The 21,169-nt window shown below is 39.0% G+C and overlaps 1 protein-coding gene across 5 annotated transcripts in view; it reads right to left on the bottom strand.

Annotated features, from left to right (window-relative positions):
• ADAMTSL1 (ADAMTS like 1) overlaps window positions 1–21,169 on the bottom strand; it is a 471,240-nt gene that overhangs the window by 70,296 nt on the left and 379,775 nt on the right. For 3 of the 5 annotated variants that reach the window (XM_035310142.1, XM_035310140.1, XM_035310144.1), the window contains 3 exons: window positions 15,852–15,872; window positions 14,695–14,996; window positions 10,105–10,234 (listed from right to left, as the gene is read on the bottom strand). In XM_035310142.1, coding sequence (XP_035166033.1) covers window positions 10,105–10,234; window positions 14,695–14,996; window positions 15,852–15,872 — 453 coding nt within the window. The remainder of the gene's footprint in view (window positions 1–10,104; window positions 10,235–14,694; window positions 14,997–15,851; window positions 15,873–21,169) is intronic. The other 2 variants (XM_035310141.1, XM_035310143.1) reach the window with 1 other exon arrangement.

Below are 21,169 nucleotides of genomic sequence, written 5' to 3'. Positions count from 1 at the left end.
CAGGGGAGGTTTAAGTTGGGTATTAGGAAACATTTCTTCTCTGAAAGGATTGTGCGGCATTGAAACAGGCTGCCCAATTAAATAGTTGAGTCACCATCCCTGGAGGTCTTCAGAATATTTGTAGATGTAGAGCTTAAGGACATGGTCTAGTGGTAGACTTGGCAGTGCTAGGTTAATGATTGGACTTAATGATCTTAGATGTCTTTTCCAACCTAAATGATTCCATGATTCTATGATTCTCATTAAGTGAAAAACAAAAATGAATCCTCTGTCCAATATAGTTAAGACAAATCTGTGGATAAGCTGGGTAGTAATTAAATACGTTGCCATTCACCTGTCTGTAAGTATTTCAAATTGTTCCCAGGGCTGTGAATAACTAAGATCTATAAACAGCTGGTGACTTTGTGAAGTAAATCAGCTTAGCTACATTTCTAATGAGTAATTGCACACCACAAACTCCTCTGTCAGTGAGATTTTGAATGCTTAACAACGTTAGCAGAGAGACTAGGAAGTTACCAGGAATGGATCACTTAATTAAAGATGGAAATTTTAATGGTCACAAATAGAACAGCTTACTCTGCTACTGCAGATATGACAGACCTACTTGGCAGATTCAGCACACTTTGTTTAACCAGTCTCACTTCTTCTATAGGTAGTTAATTCACTCCAAATCAAACTGTAAATGAAAATGCCTCCTCAATTTATTTCAAGTATGAATCTTTGCTGATGTGTAAGTATTGTATAGAATTGTACTGTACATTTTCAGCAGTTAAGGCCATATTTTTATGCTTTTTTTACACACCTCATCTTCTCATCATTCAATATTTATTACTTAAAAAGTATTGGGCATTCCTTTTAAACTGATACAATAAGTTACTTAAACAGTACTGTAAATGCAAGATATAATGGTTGTTTTCTTTTCCCCCTTTTTAAAAAGAAAGTGATGATGCATAGTAAAACAATCCATTTATAAGCCCCTGTAGCTAATCTCACAGAATAATGCTACTGTGAAGAAATTAATCCTGCCACAAAACATTGAATTTGGCTCAAGAACATAGGCATGCTCTTTATCATTATTCTTGGGAAAACTTTCTCTTGAGAGTGAAATCCTGCCATTGAGGCACTGAATTATTGCTCTCAAGAAAATTAAGAATACACTCAGGACAACCTAAGAATTAGAAGTTAATATCTGAAATGCAGAAGTAACAGTCTATTTGTTCAAAATATTGAAAAATATCAAGTGGTAGCAAATATTAAGTTCTAGTTTATACACACATTAGAGAAGAGAAAGGTGCAGAGAAGTGGACTGCATTAAGGTGACTACAATCAGAAAACTAACAGTGCCAGTAAAAAAAAAAAAAAAAAAAGAGGAAAAACAGTCCACAGCAGAACGCAGTCCCTACCACAGCTTTAAGCTCATGTTTATCACAAACCAGGCTATGAAAAGCCTGTGGTAGGCCATCATCAAATTCTATTTCAACCTAAGGATGTACCAGCTTGGCAAATCCCTAACTCCAAGCTTTGGGTAGGGTAGAAGAAAGTCATCTACATAGTTATGTAGGACACTGAATAAGAAGTGTGGTCTATAATTGTTTGAAGTAAGAAGAAAATATTGTGTGTTACTAAAAATGTATTTACAGTTGCACTCTGATGTTTTATGAGCTAAAATGGAGGAAAATGTCTGTGAATGAAATCCTATCTAATGAACAAATTCTTATATTATTATAAATTTAAATGACTAGATTTAAAGAAAATGACTGAGACAGAGACTCCAGAGCTAACCACTGATCCTAGCAACCTGAAAGCTACCTCATTCTGCATATTTAAATGTGCTGAAGAGGTGTTGAAAAGGAGCACTCCCTATGAGTCCACTTGGTGACTCCATTGTAACTGCTGTTGAGAAAGAGATACCAAGGAACATACAGTTACTTCTCCACCATTGTCAACACATCCAGCAAGAACAGGGAAGGATGGGCTGTCAGGCACATCTTGGACAATCTCTTAACAACTGAAAAGAGTATCAAGCGAGAGATAAAAAATAGGAGGGGGAGAAAAAGAAATGCTTTTAGGTCACATTGATACCTTTTAAATCAGGGGGAGTATTGCAGTAGTGCAGGATAGGTGTACAGGTAATGCAAATATAGCATAACTGTGACACCTCAGGACAGCAGCCTGTGTAGATGGCTTTGTACAGCACTGTCTTTAACAAAGAAAACCTAAACAAAATGTATGATTGTGATTCTCCCACTGACTCTTGTTTAAGCTTTTTCTTGACCTTAAGTCTTCAAATACGGGTCAATCTGTCCAGTCTGGCATCACATTACTTATAATATCTGATCCTCTAATCTACTTTGCCAATGGTTCAAGTTGTGGACTACAGATCCTAGGAGGCTCTCTGGACTACCTCTTAAGAGGCTGTGAAAGACATTCTCAATGTACTGTGGTTCAGAATAGACTTAAACACACTCCACTGGAAAAAAAGGCTGGAGTCTGTTAAAGACTGACAAAAATCATTGAACAACTCTGGGACAAAGAAGGGATTTAGAATCACTGAATCATTTAAGTAAGAAGAGACCTCCAAGATCATCAAGTCCAACCTCTGACCTAACACTAACAAGTCCTCCACTAAACCATATCCCTAAGCTCTACATCTAAATGTCTGAGACCTCCAGGGATTGTGACTCAATCACTTGCCTGGGTAGCCTATTCCAATGCCTAACAACCCTTTCCGTAAAGAAGTTCTTCCTAATATCCAACCTAAACCTCCCCTGGTGCAACTTTAGCCCATTCCCCCTCGTCCTATCACTGGATATGTGGGAGAGTAGACCAATCCCCACCTTGCTACAGTTTCCTTTAAGGTACCTGTTGAGAGCGATATGGTCATCCCTGATCCTCCTCTTCTCCAGGCTAAACAATCCCAGCTCCCTCAGAGGCTCCTCATAAGACTTGTTCTCCAGACCCCTCACCAGCTTCATTGCCCTTCTCTCGACTCGCTTGAGCACCTCCATGTCCTTCTTGGAGTGAGGGGTCCCAAAGAGTACTCGAGGTGCGGCCTCACCAGAGCCAAGTACCGGGGGACAATCACTTCCCTAGCCCTGTTGGGCACACTGTTTCTGATAGGAGCCAGGATGCTGTTGGCCTTCTTGGCCACCTGAGCACACTGTTGGCTCATATTCAGCTGACTGTCAACCAATACTCCCAGGTCCTTCTCTGCCAGGCAACTTTCTAACCACTCATCTCCCAGCCTGTAGCACTGCTTGGGGTTGTTGTGCCCCAGGTGCAGGACCCAGCACTTGGCCTTATTGGACTTCATACCGTTGGTCTCAGCCCATCTGTTCAACCTATCCAGATCACAGAATCACAGAATCACAGAATTGAAGGGGTTGGAAGGGACCTCGAAAGATTGTCCAATCCCCCTGCCAAAGAAGGTTCCTCAGAGAAGGCTGCCCAGGTAGGCATCCAGACGGGCCTTGAATATCTCCAGAGAAGGAGACTCCACAACCTCCCTAGGCAGCCTGTTCCAGTGCTCCATCACCCTCACCATGAAGAAGTTCTTTGGCATGTCAGCGTGGAACTTCCTGTGCTCCATCTTGTGGCCATTGCCCCTTGTCCTAGCCCCACAAACCACTGAGAAGAGGTTGGCTACATCCTTCTGCCTCCCATCCCTCAGATATTTATAGACATTGATGAGATCCCCTCTCAGTCTTCTTTTCTCCAGGCTGAACAGACCCAGGTGTCTCAGCCTTTCTTCATAGGGAAGATGCTTCAGGCCCTGTATCATCTTTGTGGCCCTCTGCTGGACTCTTTCTAGGAGATACTCCTGCAGAGCCTTTCTACCATCAAGCAGATCGACACATGCACTGAGCTTGGTGTCATCTGCAAACTTACTGAGGGTGCATTCAATCCCCTCATCCAGATCATTGATAAAGATATTGAAGAGAACTCTCCCTAATACTGAGCCCCAGGGGACACCACTAGTAACTGGCATCCAGCTGGATTTAACTCCATTCACCATGACTCTTTGGTCCCAGCTATCCATCCAATTTTTAACTCAATGAAGCGTACACCAGTCCAACCCATGAGCAGCCAGTTTCTTGAGGAGAATGCTGTAGGAAATGGTGTCAAAAGCCTTAGATGCACCTAGACTCCTTACTTCATTTCAAGGAGTTTAGAAAGGATGGGGCTCCACTCTGTATCTCATGACTCAGTGGGAGGATCTCCTCAACCTTTAGACATAAACTGTTCACCAAGTTTGGGACTATGTTTGGATCCAGCTTCACCTGGGCCGCTCTTTAAGGAGTTTAGCATGCAAGGGTGTCCATTCTGAATCTTGTGACTAAAGGGGAGGATCTCCTGACAGTTCGTCCAAACCTGTCCTCTACACAGTAGATATCCAAGTGTATACTGTCATCCTGAATCATGTTGAGTTGCTGTTTTATTTATGATTATGCTTTGTTAGATCACTATATTGTATCAGCAAAATACATTGCTGCTTCTCTCTCACAAGTGAAGTGCATATCATTTCCAAACATGACACATCCATGTATAGAAGTCACCTTTAATGGATTAGAGAATACTCCACCTCTTCTACACATATTGAATTCATTTTAGGTTGTAGATGGGAGCACAGATTGCACTACATCTGACCTACCAGCAACCTGATGCTTCCCATCTCCAAATGCACAGAAAAATATGTTGATTTTTTTTCTCCTTTATAGTTTGACATCATCTGAGAAATAGAACAAAGCAGATGGGAAATATTGCATCCCTCAAAGAAACATTCAAATCATAACAGGTAATTTACTACTTAAGCACACAAAAAAGCAGATGCAAAGGAAAAAAAAAAGGTAAAAAAAGAAAAAGAAGGTAACATGCAATGAGCTAGAGCACAGCCCAAGTTATTTTGATCCATCAGTCAGGTATCAGAATCACTCAGATGTTTACCAGTCTTCTCTTGCTAAATACAAAGTCTTGATGAGGTTGAGGGAGAGTGCGGTGGTGAAATCTTGTGCTATTCCTAGAACTGTCTGCTTTTTCTTCACTGTTTATCGGTCCTATAGCATTCAGCTGTTCTTTGTTGCAAAGGAATAAAAGTTCAGATTTGAAAATATGCAAGAACAAAGCTGTAGAAATTGCCTGGAATTTCCTCCATTTTCAGCCATCTGGCTTTCATTGCTTTGCTTCTCTCCTCACTCCTCCATACATGTTTACTAAATCCTTTCAACACGCATTGACTGAGCTATTGAGCAGTTATAATTAATAACACAGTTACAGCATTTTCATTCCTCCCTTTGGTAGATCTTTTTGGCTCACCAAGAGCTGCTCATGCGGCTGCTGTTATAAACAAGAGCAATTATATCTGATTAAATGATGACTGCCTCTGTATTTTGGATAGTGGATACTGAAGAAAAGAGACTCTTTGGACTTGAGTCATTTTGTTGTTGAAAACAGTAAAACCAATATTACATTTTTTTTATTCCTTTTTTTTTTTTTTTTTTTTTTTCCCTCTGGCTCTTTTTGGAGTAATTTAGAATGCAAACATAGCAATTAGTGAAACTGAGTGATCTGCCCTTTCATTTTAGAGCTGAGAGAAGAAACTTCTAGACATTGAACATCTATTATGTATTTAATTCTGGGAAGACTGTGCTCTGCTCAAGTACATATAATTCTGGAATCAATATAGATTCATTAACACAAATGAAGTGACTTCACCATGAGAGTGGTGAGGCACTGGAACTGGTTTCCCAGAGAAGCTGTGTATGTCCCATCCCTAGAATTGTTCAAGGCCAGGTTGAATGGGGCTTTGAGCAACCTGGTCTACTGGAAAGTGTCCCGGCCCATGGCAGGGGGGTTGGAACTATGTGGTTTTAAGGTCCCTTTCAACCCCAACCATTCTACGTTTCTATGATTCTATGACTGAATTAAAATAGTCATAATCTTCATTCATCTCTTTCTGGGAGAAACCATCCTGCTATATTAAAACAGACTATAGACTATATCCTTTTTATAGAAAGAGCAAACAAGTCTATACCAATTAATTAATATGAAATTTTACTCTGTATGTATTGTGCTGAAAAACAGTTATTAGCTTCCAACTTAGGAACCAACTCCAAGGTTCTTGACTATTTTTCAGTTCAATGTCCGATGGGACATTTTGTAATAGTGTTTTCCAAGAGAAAAGGGACTGGGCTCTTTTTCTGCCATTGTTCTTGAAGTAATAAGCAAAAACCTCTCAACAAAGTCTGAAACCACAGGAAACTCAGCTGCTTTGGGGTTTGAATATGGATTAAATCTTCCAGTTTTTGTGTGCAACCCATTGCGGTTTTGAAAACTTCTATAAAAATTTAAAGCATGAGATTTTGCTGACTCTATATAGCTGTGAATATTTGAAGACAGATTTCCGTGGTTTAGTTTTTCTGTCTCTCTTTAACGGATTTGGAATAGGAATGTGCTAAGATACTAAGGTAGAATTTCAGTGGAAATTATAAAGCTCTCTCAGGTAATATACCAGCACCATCACATTTCAGTGTTTTCACAAATCTGAAATATTGCCACTATGTTCCAGTTTTTACCATATTTTGTTCCAGGAGAGACCAGAATAATTAGGAATTAAAAAATACGTTGGTACCACAGACTAGATTCAAAGTGAAGCATTAAGCATATATTGAAGTCTTTTAGTTTACTCACCTTTATTCTCGGTAGGGAGCAAAAAGAACAGCAACAGTGAAGATTTGCTTAGCATCATTTATCTTAAGAGTACGAAAAGAATGATGTAACATGATGAGAAAGAAATTACTCTTCATGGATTACTCCTATGGTATTTGTCTTGAGGTGTGAGCCTTCTGACCCTTCAGAAAGTCTGACAAGATTCTGTTGTTAAATGCTTTTTTTTTTTTTTTTTTTTTTAACCTGCATTAAACTAACTAAAGAAATTTTTGACCAGGAAAGGCATACACAACTAAAAGGTATACACAACTAACACTTTGAGAGGCTATGGAGAGTGCTGCATGTAAGGAAAAGTGCCTGCAGCAGAAACAACATTAAGATCGGAAGTTCTAATTTTTAACTGTTCTCACTCTTGAACTAAAAAAGATCCTGAACAGTATTAAATACTAGACATAGACATGAGATCATGAGATTCTAAGCATGTTCTGATGTTCTGATGTTCTGGTTCAAGAAATGTCACTGAAGTAATTTCTCTAAATATATCAGGAAGGATTTTTGTTCTTTTGGGGAAGATATTTTTTTTTTTTTTTTTTTTTTTTACAGTGTGGACAACATTGACTTGTCTTCTGAGACATTTGTCACCATCTCAGCTGCCTTTTCAACATACTGCCTCTTATACCCACCACAACTACATGCTCCAACAGTCACTTACACATCAAGGCCATTTTAGGAAAGTGTTTTTTATATTTTTAGCTTCTGTTAATGTACTTTAGCAGCTGGAAAATAGAGAGAAGAGCCAACACTATGAGACCAGCCAGCTTTTTCTATAAGCCGTCAGCAAAAGCTCTGGGAAGTATCAGTTGTTCACAGATCACATTTTGGGAACTTCTGTAACAGGGATCTAAGTTCTTAGCTATAGTGTATTACATCTCAAGATTTGGACTTGTCAATCAGAAGCAAAACCTTCCTCAACACTATAACAACAGAATTTCATTCTAACCTATCTGATTTCTGCATCAAGATTTCTTGAATTAGAATCCTGAACTAACTTCTTAATAATCATGAAACAGAGAAAATATTTTTCCTTATCAGTTAATCTATTTCAAAATCCTAAGATTGTTTTAATTAATAATTACAAAGCAATAATCTTTACATACCCAATGCTATCACTTTATGACTTTAATACACCTTTGCATTTAATATAGTGCCATTACTATATGTAGCACCTCATAAGCTTGCAGGAAATGAGGGCTACCCTGTCACAGCCTGCCTGGAGCTATATGGGAGACACATTAACTTCCCTTCTTGCCTCCTTTTCCATTAGTCATTCTGCTTGCTGTCTGCAGTCTTGAGTTTTAAGCTTCCTTGCTCTTACCAGAGGAACCATTTTGCAGAACACATGCTGTTCTTCCTCCTGTGCCACTTAAATCTCTGTAGACAGGCAATTTCCTCCAGACTGAAGGGGCTGGAGGACAGGATTTGTGTATATCGGGAAGGGAGCTATTTCCCCTTTTCTCAGTTGCAACCCTAGGAGTGGATGAAAGGTTCTTAATCTATGCCCCTTTCACTCGTTCCCCTCCCCCCCCAACTGCTTCATGTCCTGATCCTCATCTACATTGATCACCTTGTAATAAACTACAAGTGGGTAAACTACATACCCAGGACAGCTTTAAAACAGCTCCATGTTGGCAGCAAGATTACCACAGTGGTATATATTAACACACAGACTAATTCAGCAAGTATTCACCAAAATTCTCAGACAACTTTTGTAACAGCAATCATACAAATACTGGCCTATGTGAGTGTAATTTTTTTTAACCATCTAATATTTTCCGTGTCAGAAATGATGGATAGTCAATCTCCCACCATGCACTCTCAGCTCCAGTGATGCTGTTGCCTGTCAATTACAGAGATTTCCATCCACAAAGTTCTTTTGAACAATTAGTAACATGTTTCTGTTCTAGCACCAGTAATATCGACACTTGTACAAAGCTAGGGTTGTAATATTCCCGTAAGTAACTCTTGCAATGCTTTGGTGAAATGTGTCAGCCTGTTTGGCTCTGCTTGTCAGACTCAAAATCCCTATCATCCAATCAAACCATTATTTTTTGTCTTTATCATTCTAGGATGCTGGCCATATTTGATTTTTAACATAGATTTTCTCTGTGTAGCAAAAATCTACTAATACACACAAAGACATACCTCTGAATAGCCTGCTGTCATATAAAGCATACATACACCTACCAATACACACTCTAAGGAAAATCTACCACCTGGACAACATTGCGTGTTTTAAACAGTCCAAAGTTATAAATAAGTCTCTTTCAGATCTGCTGCTCTACCACAAGAGAGTATATGCACCTGTGTACAGCTGGAAATAAAGACAATATGTATACAGTAAATCTTCAAGACTTGACAGGCCTAGGTCTATTTAAATAAACCAGGGGAACCTCATGACGGATATTTTCTGTTGTAGAAGGTACAGATGTGAATCTCTGCAAACCAAGAATTGCTATTTTTAGTGTCGGGATTGTGGAAGCAATCTGAGATCAGGGAGGAACAGGTTCTACAAGCCTTCTGTGAAAGTGGAAGCTTTAGAACTCTCCCTAAACTTTACATGACTCTGGGTAAAGTTAAGTTAATCCATAAAATATCTGGCTGCAGGACCTGAATATGCAAGCAGTCTGAAATCTGCCCTTTGGTTTCACCACTGCTTTGCACTTCCCAGTTAATAAGACTGTGGCCTGAAGAGGCTGTAAACCCCTGTAATCTGAGAAAGAGCATGTGTGAGGCAGGGCACACTTCCAGACTGAAAGGCTATTTGGTCTGGGGTCATGGCTTATTTAATTTTTTTTTTTTTTTTTTTTTTTTTTTCACACTGCTAGCATTGTTTAAATGGCTCTGGGCAACATACCAGGTTACAGTCACTTCACACTTGTGTAATTGTTTTATTTTTCTCATGGAATCCTCAAATCCACTTAGTGAGGTCCAAAGAGGATCGAAGACCCCTGACCTGGCTATCCTCACCTGCACTAACAGCACAGTGGCCTCGGGGGCCACTGGGGACTGTCTTCTCTGAGGCACTGTATTATGCATTTTTCTCACTTTCATCACTTTTTCTCACTTCACATTCACTACAAGGAATCCTAGCGGATGTGAAACAGATCTGATGAGCCCAGACAAAACAGCCTTTGGTTCTACAACCTAGGGAGCATCTAAGGCTCTCATCTATGTGTTGTGCTCACAACCTCCAGTTTTTCAGTAATTTTTCCAGATTAAAATTTCCAGACCTAGCACCTAAGCATCCTAGCCAGATGGAGCCTGGTTGCCCCAGCTTCATGAAGAGCTTTCTGATTAGTTTGACATCTTCACTGATGATCACACCTCTCCTACATCCTGAAAACATATACTCCTGGTGAAAAGATACAAGATACATACCTTGGGGGGCAGGGGTCCAGGCTACAGGCTTTCAGCAGCTGTGGAGGACGGCGACTCATTATGCACAAGGTTTCATCTGCAGTCTCCCTGGTTTGCTTGTTCAGGCAGGTCACCACAGCCTCCTGGACACCTACACACAAAAATGAGTGGTCACTGCCAGCTCCCAGTACCCAGAAGGGCATCCAAAGGCAGAGACAGCCCTGCAATTCTTTTTCTCTCCTCTGCTGGGAACAAGCCTTCAACTGTAACTCTTGTAATTTTCATGTAACAGTCACATATTGCCTACCGGCCTTATGTATCTGTTTTCCCACCTGACAGAGAGATGGTCTAATCAAAACTCTGCATGGGATTCTGGGCTTGTCCTTGCTCTCATTCTCATGATGTGTCTCAACAGCATTGGGAAGTCTGTAGGTTCATTCACTATTTACCTTGCCTGGACAGAAAAATGTACAGTGCTCTCCAGTGATGCCTTCATTCATAGTAAGTGCAGTCATGTTGTTTATTTGTCAGCCAGGCAGCTTAGGGTGTAAAGATAGACATGATGTTGGTATGCTGTATTTTAAGAAACTAAGATTGCTTTCAGTGTAAAAGTAAAACAAGGTCAGGTCTCAACTATTTTTCTATATCCAGACTAACCTGCACTGGAGATGCAAAACTGCCAGGTGTGTCTGAGAACTGGTATAGAAGAGGGTTGGCTGTGAGGACTAAGAGAGGAGTTGGAAGATTGGATGATTAGGCAACAACTCGGAAAATGCTTGTTGATAACAAATTTGTCATGTACTCTTACACATACCAATTACTCTAAGTTTTCCTGTCAAATAGGCATATCAAGATTTTTTGGGCCACATGGCTAGAAAGCTAGATAATCAAGCATTGCAACACACGTTATAGGAAAGACTACATAGTGAAAGAAGTTTGCTGGATCTACTTCTTCCCCGGGGGTTGTGTGGATAGATATTTGCCTAAATTCCCTAAAAATCTCATCAAGCAAAATTGAAGTATGCTCTTTACAGTCATCCTAACTTCCTGAGTTGGGAAAAGTTTAGCTGAACTCACATTTACATCATCTTTTCAAAATCAGCAATTAGTTTTCCAAAATGTCTTACAATCGTTTGAAGATACCAGTGGGGGGGGGGGGATGGGAGCTCAAACAGCTCCATGAGCAGTGTAACAGAATCATCAATGCCTTTTTCTATTTCTAACGCCAGAACACATGTCATTAGGCAAACAATGACATCATATTGCTCTACAGGACCAAAGAGCTGCAGTTCATCATAGGTTCTGTGCTCCCGAAATTATTTGTAGATTCATTGCTCTTATTCTCAGTACAGGCTGAAGAGAGGTCCACAGTGTAGTGGCATGCTGAACAATTTATAAGTTTTTATGTGCTTGTGCAAGCCTATTCAGCACATGCCTGTGACCCTGTCCCCAAGCATTATCCCTGCTGTACTCAGGTGCTGAAAACAAGAACGAAACTTGACATTTTTGGACATTTGGACATTTTTTCAATGTGATAATTACTGAAGACTCTTAAGTCAGCCAACATTGCTATGGGTTTCATTCTTCAGAAGATGGCCACATACTTTCAAGCCATTTTTCTATTCAAGTAATCTCCCAAAACACATTTGTACATAAACAATATGTTCTCTGCCCTGTCTTGTTCAGTATCTTTCCAACCTTTTTTTCTTTCTTTTTTTTTTTCTTTTTTTTTCTGTTGAGTATGTTGCAAAATGAGGCATATGGACTCCCCCTGGGACAGACTACTCCTGTTTCAGAACAGAAGCGGTTCTCTAACTGGTGGGAAATGGCACTGTGTTGAAGTTACTGGTCTCTACTTTGCATTGATCACTTGAGGAGGCCTAACAGCAAGGCCAAACTGATGAATACAGGGGAAAAAGATGACTAGTCCAGAGGAGGGGAAGTGTCGGAAACACTTCTCTTAACTGTGTGGAAAGAAACCACTGAGTTCTGCACACTGACAATTTCATTCTGTTTGATAGAGATAATGCTAAGCACATCTGTTATGTGCTAGGTATTTTTCTTTTCAGATCACAATTTTGTAAACTAGGTCTATTTCCACAGCTTCAATTTCTCCTCTCTGAAGTGTGTCACTAATGAACTGTTGACCAATGATTATCAATTACCTCAGCGTTTTTGCATTGCCTGGTTCAGAGCTGACTATCCAACACTGATTGACTGTGAGGTCTTGAATCAGCCTCTCCTCCATTTCTCCAACCCAACCCAGATGATCTGGCTTTATCAAGCTCATGGAGTCAAGCTCTGAAACTACTGCTCTTCAGCTTTTACTATACCTCTGATCCCCTTGTGGATCCCTTCCAACCCTGATTCTATGATTCTATTACCCATGTTTCCTCCTGTCACCTAAATTATCTCTGATTGTATTTCCAACAGTTTTAGTCTATTCTACCAGCATTCTACTCTGCTCATTGTCATTACTATTCAGAAATTCAGAAATTCTTGCAACTTTTTACCCTACAAATATTCCTGTATGATGGCCATTAATCCTGTCTGATGGTCTGGGTATTGAAGAAAAAGGCTCCTCCTCTATTTAGCTAGTCTGTTGTGCCTAGATTAGGTAATGACAGAGATTGGTGGCTATAACAGTATGTGACTGGAAAAAAATCTAGATTGCTCTAGCAGCAAACAAATGTGCTCAAAATCACCTTTTTCATCTTCTGCTTGAATCTCACATGGAATTCATTTCAGCATATTGATAACATCTATCTTCTGTTTTTGATAGGTCAATGAGGTGATTGGTTACAAGCTTTAAATCAAGAGAGGGATCACCGTACCTTTAGAGAATATAAAGAGCTACTATCTGTCAGAAGCTCCACAGTATGGAGATCATTAAAAAAAAGTGTATGAACTTCAAGAAATTTGCTTGTCAATTTCTAAGCACTATTATGACCAATATTACCAGAACAAAAACTGTTCTCTTTAAAATTGCTTTCTCTGAAATATAAGAAATCAGTTCTGAATGGGAAATTGCAATACGAAAGGGTATAAGGGTGGGGCATGAATCTAAGCAGTTTAAGTTAACTTTCAAAATACCATCAAATGAGATTTTCTATGTTTATATCTACCAGAATAGAATAATTGTTACATGATATTTGATGACAGCTCTGGGAAATGCAGCCACTAACAGCAGACTAAATGACTAACTAATTCATTCTGGTTGCTACTTCTAGGAGGTGAAAGGTTACTTCTGCATCTATCCAATTTCTTCTCTTGAGATTCCAAAACCAATAAAATCAGTTTGACCTGTCTTGCACCTATGGCTGCAAAAGTATCTGACTTAGCATCTGCTAATCTGCAAAATTTGGAGCTGACATCAGACAAAAAGAAATCTTGGTTAAAGGTTTTTGCTGACAATTGAAAGACTATAAAGCAAAATGTCTCTGTCATTTCAGTCTATGTTGGAAAAATATGCACATAATCACTGTATTTAGAGAAATGACTTCATTTCAACAGATTTCTATAAGATATTCAGGTTTCAGTATTCATAGCGCAAATGTGACAAAAATTAGTGCTCACTAGTAGACTCAATATGTGACAGATACTCCTGTAAAATCAGTGTTCATCATCACTTAGCATACATTAGTGTCAGATTTTAATGTAGGAATCAATGCAATAGGGGCAGTGATATGACAACTCTACATGAACTGCTTTAAACGCTGACTAGCAGCAGCGAGATAATAGTAAGCTTAGAAACCCCTTGCACTATTTTCCATTAATTATTATTGTTGTTTTTAAGTTTGTAACTGATTTCTGGTAAATCTGTGCAGATCAAACTATTAAGCATTCATGAGCCATTGAGTAGTTTCCAGTCCTACAGTATTCATTTTGTATTTAGGTATATAAGTAGCCTGAAACTTCTCATGTAAGAAGAGAGCAGCTAAAAAAAATCTAGATTTAATTTTAAAATAATGGAGCTAACTTTTCAGAACTAGCTAGACAAAATGATGGGGAAAATGAATATCAGAGAACTGCACATTAGTATTCCCTAACATGTAGATCCAGTGACCTTGATTAACTCTGAGAAGCTCCAAGTGTCAAGTCTGCTAGCTTCAGGCAATTACACCATTAGTACTTTTTTACCATATGTTTTCTTAGCAGTGAGATCAGAGCTAGTGGCACTTAGTGGTAGGAGTTACGAAACCAGCTGAGCCCTTAGAATATCAATAATTAAATGCATCTGCTACGGGAGGACCATTTGTTTCCACATGTCTATATTTGCACAGCACAAGTCAAGAGATAAAAACTAAAAATAACACATGATTCTTGCCTATATCACAAGATCACTTCAGAAATTTTTGTGTGAGTGCACTCTGAATGACCTGCAGATACATGGAAACAGTAATACATGATACATTGATCATTCTTGGTGACAGCCAGAGCATGAAGCCTCAAAGTCCTGTGTAAAACATGTCATGCACTTGGGAGTTTTACAGTTTTCATCCAAGCCTTTTCAAATAGATGTATCAAAGGAACAAGCCCATGGGTGTTCTCACTGAAATGTATGCATTAAAGAGGGAAAGCACATGTAACACAGAGACATTTTGCACTTACCTCCTCCACAGGACTCTGAGCATTCTGTAAAGCCCTCGTATTCCCAGTCGTAGAGCTCATCAAATTCCTGCAAGCTGCCATAGAGCAGGTCGGTTTCCTCTGGGGTATATTCAGTTGCCTCTCCACTGCAAGGGCCACTGTAACAGGCTCTCTGAGACACAGGTTTTGGACCTTCACATTCATCAATAGGCAAGTCAGCGACAGACTGAGAGAAAGACAGGAGCACTTGACATTTCACAAGCCGCACCTGGCTGCCCACTCCACAGGTGACACTACAGGCGGACCAAGCCTCAGGAATAAACCTATGAGGGAAACAGTGAGCAAAAGGTGAGCAATGCCCATAAAAAAAAGGACAAGCAAAAGTAGCATAGGCCTGTCCAAGCCAAAGTCCGGTTAATGAAAAATAAATGCTTCACCTTATCATCATGCTATATGAAATACACATAAAAGCCATGATGTAGGTGTTGAGCTGGCAACTCACCAGCAACAGTAGAAAGGCTCTCAAGAACTTTTGGAGTATCTCATCTCCAGAAAGGAAGACAAATGCTGAGAACACCTATGCTTATCCTGAAAGCTCCCAGTGTAAGGAATCTTGGAAACTCTTAATGTGCATCACAATCTCACTACTTATTTCTAGGATTCAACCTAAAGCACCTTTGCCTTAGGTGATAAAACAGCTACGTCATTAAAACTTACTAAATAGGCTGTTATATACTAGGTACAGTGTTCTGAGGAAAATAGTATCAACTATTGAACCTGTGCTGCATAAACTGCCTTTAAGACTTAATTCAAAGCCATGAAAAGATAAAAGCCCACCATCTATTTAGTTTTTTACTATTATTATTTTTCCTAGTGAGTTTCATTTCCCTTCTCAATATTAAAAGGGTGTTCCATTTCTATTCTGTATTTCTCTGACTGTTACTCTTGTCTCTCTGATTAGGAACCCATACATATCCCAGATTTTTGCCTCTGAAGGTCTATATATATGGTAATCAAAACACTTTGCAGCTATCCTTACAATAAGCAAAACCGAACTCTATACTTTTGGTGCCATTTTCCTCAAGAATGGCATTGCCTTCCAGGGCAGAAGGCAATACGTACGTCTGTTTATTCTGCAGAGTAGCTCTACCTAAAGCTATTGGAAATTCATTTCTTACCTTGAGAGTCCTATGAACAGCCTGATAGGAAGAAAAAGGAAATTTAGTTATTTAGTTTTGTGATTATCATCCTTTACTGTTTTCGTACGTATTTTTTTTTTTTTTTTAAATTCGCTACATTTCTCTAGTTGACAAAAGGACGTTCTCTTCACTAAGGAAAAACCTGAATCCAAAAAGAAGAGAGGAACTTGGTGCCTCCACAGCCTGTATGTACCAGGATGCCTCACTGAACAACTTTGTCTCTTAGAGCAGATACTGTGCATTTCTCTACCCACTTTTTATGGGTGCTTATAACATGTTGTTATAACCCTCCTATCCATTGCTGGCACTATACATGGAAAGTAATACAATGGAAATAAATGGATTGTATATATTATTGGAACATTTGGAACTGTTCTTTATACTGCCCTCAAAACTGCAAGATTTCATTCTGAAGGAAAACCTTTGAGAAATGAAAAACAATGAAAAGTGATTCCATTTCTCTATCCTAAGACATTCTGTCTTGCAAATGACAAAGATTGGTTTTGTTTCAAAGACCATTAGAGTCCAGCGGAGGGCCACAAAGATGATACAGGGTCTGGAGCATCTTCCCTATGAGGAAAGGCTGAGAGACCTGGGTCAAGGTTCAGCCTTGAGAAAAGAAGACTGAGAGGGGATCTTATCAATGTTTACAAATACCTGAAATGGGAAGACAGAGGGATTTGGCCAACCTCTTCTCAGTGTTTTGTGGGGGCAGGAAAAGGGGCAATGGCCACAAGATGGAGCACAGGAAGTTCCGCACCGACATGCCAAAGAACTTCTTCATGGTGATGGTGACGGAGCACTGGAACAGGCTGTCCAGGGAGGCTGTGGAGTCTCCTTCTCTGGAGATATTCAAAGTCTGTTTGGATGCCTACCTGGGCAACCTGCTTTAGGGAACCTGCTTTGGCAGGGGGATTGGACCCGACGATCTTTCGATGTCCCTTCCAACCCCTTCAATTCTATGATTCGGTGATTTTTCATTTTGAGGGGATTATAGTTTTTAACAGTACAGGTGGGACACTCATCTTATTTTCTCTGTGCTATTAGTATAATACTATTTTGATGCAGAAAACCTCCTGTCACAGATTGAACAGTCAATGTCAGCCACTGTGATTTAGATACTTTGATTAATTTGAACATAAAGCTTCTTGGCATAAAAAACTAAGATGTAAAAATCTTAATTAGGTTACAAAAAAAGTCACTGTGGATGTCTTCATTAAACGCCCTATTCCCTGTATTTTTTAACATTCAGAATTTTTGTGTAACTGCTTTGTTGAAGGGCTGCTCTATTCCAAACCAAAAGGGATTATATTTTGCCATGCATTAAAATTACTCATTTAGAAAAAACAGATACTTTACACACTCCGAATATTTACACATGATATATATCACCCATACAAACACAGGAACAAAAGAGAAAGGAAACAAAAGAGAAGTAAGAACATTAATAAAACATACTGGATTCTTTTTGAAATGATATTTGACCTACAAATGCCACATATTACATTATTTTGCCCTTGTCAGCAACTCATAATGCAAATACTGGAATACCTTCAGGAAATTGTATTTTATTCAGCTTTCCAGGCCCAATTTCTACATTTCAAGTAATACGTTTGAAAGGCAATTTTATTCAAGTATAACTGCTGGCTGCTGAAGCACAGAGTGAATTGGTAGAACATAGAACAAAGAGGTGAAAGCAGGAAAAAAAGAGGGGGGAATGGGAGAAAAAAAAATATAAAAAAATACAAAATCTCCAAACAGGAGTTGTCATTAGATACTGAACATTTATGTGATGTGAATGTATAGTATAAATATACACTGTTTCTGAATTTTCCATCATCCTTAATTTAATTACAAAGGAAATTACAAAGGTTTTGAGATATCCTTGTGTGGTCATTAATGATAAAGGTTGCCAAATGGTGAGTACAGAACATAAAAATTATTTGAATAATAAGCAGTCAGTTCCATGGGTTTAAGGTTATTTGTTCCGCATATAGCATATCTTCCACTGAGCACTATTGTGCTTTACTGTATGCTCACATCAGTATCTTCTTTGAAAACTAAAGTAGAGGAGGTTTATTGAGAAGGGGATATTTTAAAAAACAGGAAATGATGGAGGTGCTTCAGATGTCATTGTACATTGTTTAATTAAATCCTACTTTAATACCAGTCCCTGTAATAACAGCCATAATAAGTAAGACAAACACTATGACTAGTTGCTGTAATGTTACAGTAGTAGTTGTCAGCCAAAGCCCAGCTGGGCTAATTGTTGGACAAATACAAACAAAAAGATGTCTCTTGCCTCAGACAGATTACTTTGAATATTTTATGGCTTGTAGCAGACTTCCCAGTGATTAGCATGTTACTGTTGCATCAAAAATAATCTTTTATTCCTCTGCACAGCAAAAATAACACTTCTTCCCTCACAGAAAAATGCAGCATTGAGTGTATTCTGAGAGCTCTGTTGAATATTTTAAAGAGAATTCTTTTGCTCCCACTTTAGAGAGAGCAGTACTAGGTGAAGTGAAAGCTGGAAGGAGGGAACATCATGACCTTGCTCTGTTATGACTGACCTAACCATGCCTGCTGCTACCCATCTGCATGAGTTTTGCCTACATTGTTGCACCCAGCTGTGCTATGGCAGAAGGGCACCTCTGCCTGCCATCCTCCAGAGCATCTGTGTAGGCAGAAGTTTTCTCAAGCTTGAAATAAAACAGATTACAATGAAAGGTGGAAAACTATCATAAAAAAATAAAATTAAAAATTGATGTCTCTTGTAAACAAATGCGTATGCTTATTTCCTTGACCTGGAGGCACTTATGGTGATGGACCAACAACCATTTCCCATTACAGAAACATGCTGGCAAACTAGCAAGTTCTAGATTTAAACAATTAATTGCATTTTTGAATGTTCTTTTTTTGTTTGATAGCTATTAATATTTCACAATGCGAACAGCATTGATGTTAGCTGAAAGAACTGAATTGTTGTATGATTTTCCATGCGCACAAAAGCCTACAATGGGCCACACAGTGCTCTATGAACAGAGGAAAAGAAATGTAATGCCACTGACATTAATGGATTTCTACAGGATTTACTCAGGTGTGGTGCAGTGCAGGTTTAAATTCATTGCTTTTGTAGGGTAAGACTTTTAAATACATTTTAATTTAACAGCAAAACTAATGTATGGGTGTTTGTACATATACCACTTAATATAAATGTATTGGTCAACTTTTGAAACACACTGCAGTCCAGCATTCAGGCTGTTCACATACAATTTACCTGCAAGCACAAATGAATTTCAGCTGTTCACAGAATTGCAGGCATGTGTGAACACTGAGTAGGTACCACTTGCCCAGTTCAGTTTTGCAAGGACCATTTGCATTTGTCAGCATTATTAATGTTTACATTTGAGAATGCCTCTTTTAGATAACAATTTGTCTAATAATTTAAAATAACTTATTTTTAAATTATATAGAAGGAATGCACCAAAAAAAAACAACCAACAAACAAAAAAAACAGCTTCCCAGCTTCTGTAGACTAGCTGAGGCATGGCTAAGGATTGCTGTATACTCCCCTCCATGAAGCAACATATACGTAACTGAGGAAATCAGAAGTGAAACACAAAGACAGATTCAATGCTCAGTAATGGGAGATCTTCCACACAGTTCACAGTGGGTTCAGTTCGAGACACATGAAAAAGAAAGATGGTATAGAGACTGATATCACTTATTCTATTGAGAATTTTTTTTTCCACTGCTACTTAAATGACATATTACCCTCAGCTTGTATTACTTAATGCCATTTTAAAAAATCCATCATTGGGTAAATCTATTATTTAGGCAAAGGCTGAGATTCTGAAAAACCATACATACAAATAAGACAGGGTGTTCAAAAGCACTGAAACCTATCTCTTAAATCTCCTAAAACCAGGTACTACTGGTGAAATAAAGTTCTCATTGGTTTGTTCAAAGGCTTAGTAGTCTTCTGAGCCAGAACTAGTAACTGAACACAAACTTGCAGACCCCTAGTCTTGCACTGAAATGCAAGCCTGTCCTTCTTCTTCAGGAGAGGCCAGCTCTGTATGGGATTTAACATGTAGGTAATACCACAGGATGCTCACAGAAAGCACTGGGGCTGTTGTTCCAAGAAGTGTAACAGAGGTCATGACCACTTGTCAATAAAATCTCAGGGCACCATCCGTAAGACTAATGGCACCAGAGGCACTTGTATAGGTTCAATTCCAATTGGAGTGATTATGATCCTGTACCCAGGAAAATGTATCAGATTCTGTCCTTTACAGATATCAGACATTTATTCTAAGCAGTGGTAAATCTCTAAAGGGGTGTCTTGAATGAATAGTAAAAATTCATTAACTAAAATTAGGCTGCTGCACGGCTGTGACCGACCATGTGGATAGTTTCATTGTATGTAATTACATAATATGGAGAAGTTTCCCTAAACTTGCTTCTTTCTCTGTCATATAACACTGATAAAGAGGACAAAGAACAGCATAACATTTGATAGTATCTGTATGACAACACTACTATTTTGGCAATGCAATAGTAATAATGTACCTAATTCTTGAAGTAAAGCATTTGCAGGCAGTTTCAAGTTTACATATTAACCTGTGAATTTGGTATAGACATAACTGTGGAAACTATTTAACTGTGAAAACCAGAATGGCATAGATTCCATGTCTTTGGAAATGTGTATACCTTCTGAAAAGTAAGAAAGAGATATTGGGTAACTCTGCCACACTGGCCTCTCTGTCCAAATCCAGTTCCCGGAGGGCTCTGCCCCCACCCTGATGCATGTCAGGAATTTCCTTTTGTTTCTTACTGAAGTGGCCCCATCACTACGATGGTGCCATCTGGCATCCAGATATTATTGTTTGCCCTGTTTTTTTTTTTTTTTTTTTTTTTTCCTTCTTTTTATGGCTAGCACAAGGGTTATTTACGGCAATATGTTAAAAGCTGGATATGGTGTTAACGTACAAAAGCATTTCTCAAGAGTTAGTGAGAGAAATCTTTTAAACAACCCCTCCACCACCCATAAAACTAACCTCATTACACACAGTAAAACCCATGCTTTTTAAGTCATGACCGCTGTTCTTTCTGACTTCGCTGTAATGCTGTTCTGGTGTAATCAGATACAGTGCAAGAGGTCAGACGGAAAGATACTGTGGCTTCTTTCTTTGATAGTGTATTTCTAAGGCCTACTGAATGGTCTCTTCAGAGATGGACAGCAATAGGAGAACAATACATACAATGCCATAAGACAGCAAAGACTTCTCACC

The sequence above is a fragment of the Oxyura jamaicensis genome, chromosome Z (genome assembly GCF_011077185.1).
Source record: "Oxyura jamaicensis isolate SHBP4307 breed ruddy duck chromosome Z, BPBGC_Ojam_1.0, whole genome shotgun sequence".
In the NCBI taxonomy this organism is placed as follows: Eukaryota; Metazoa; Chordata; class Aves; order Anseriformes; family Anatidae; genus Oxyura; species Oxyura jamaicensis.
This window is presented reverse-complemented; position numbering and strand designations above follow the sequence as displayed.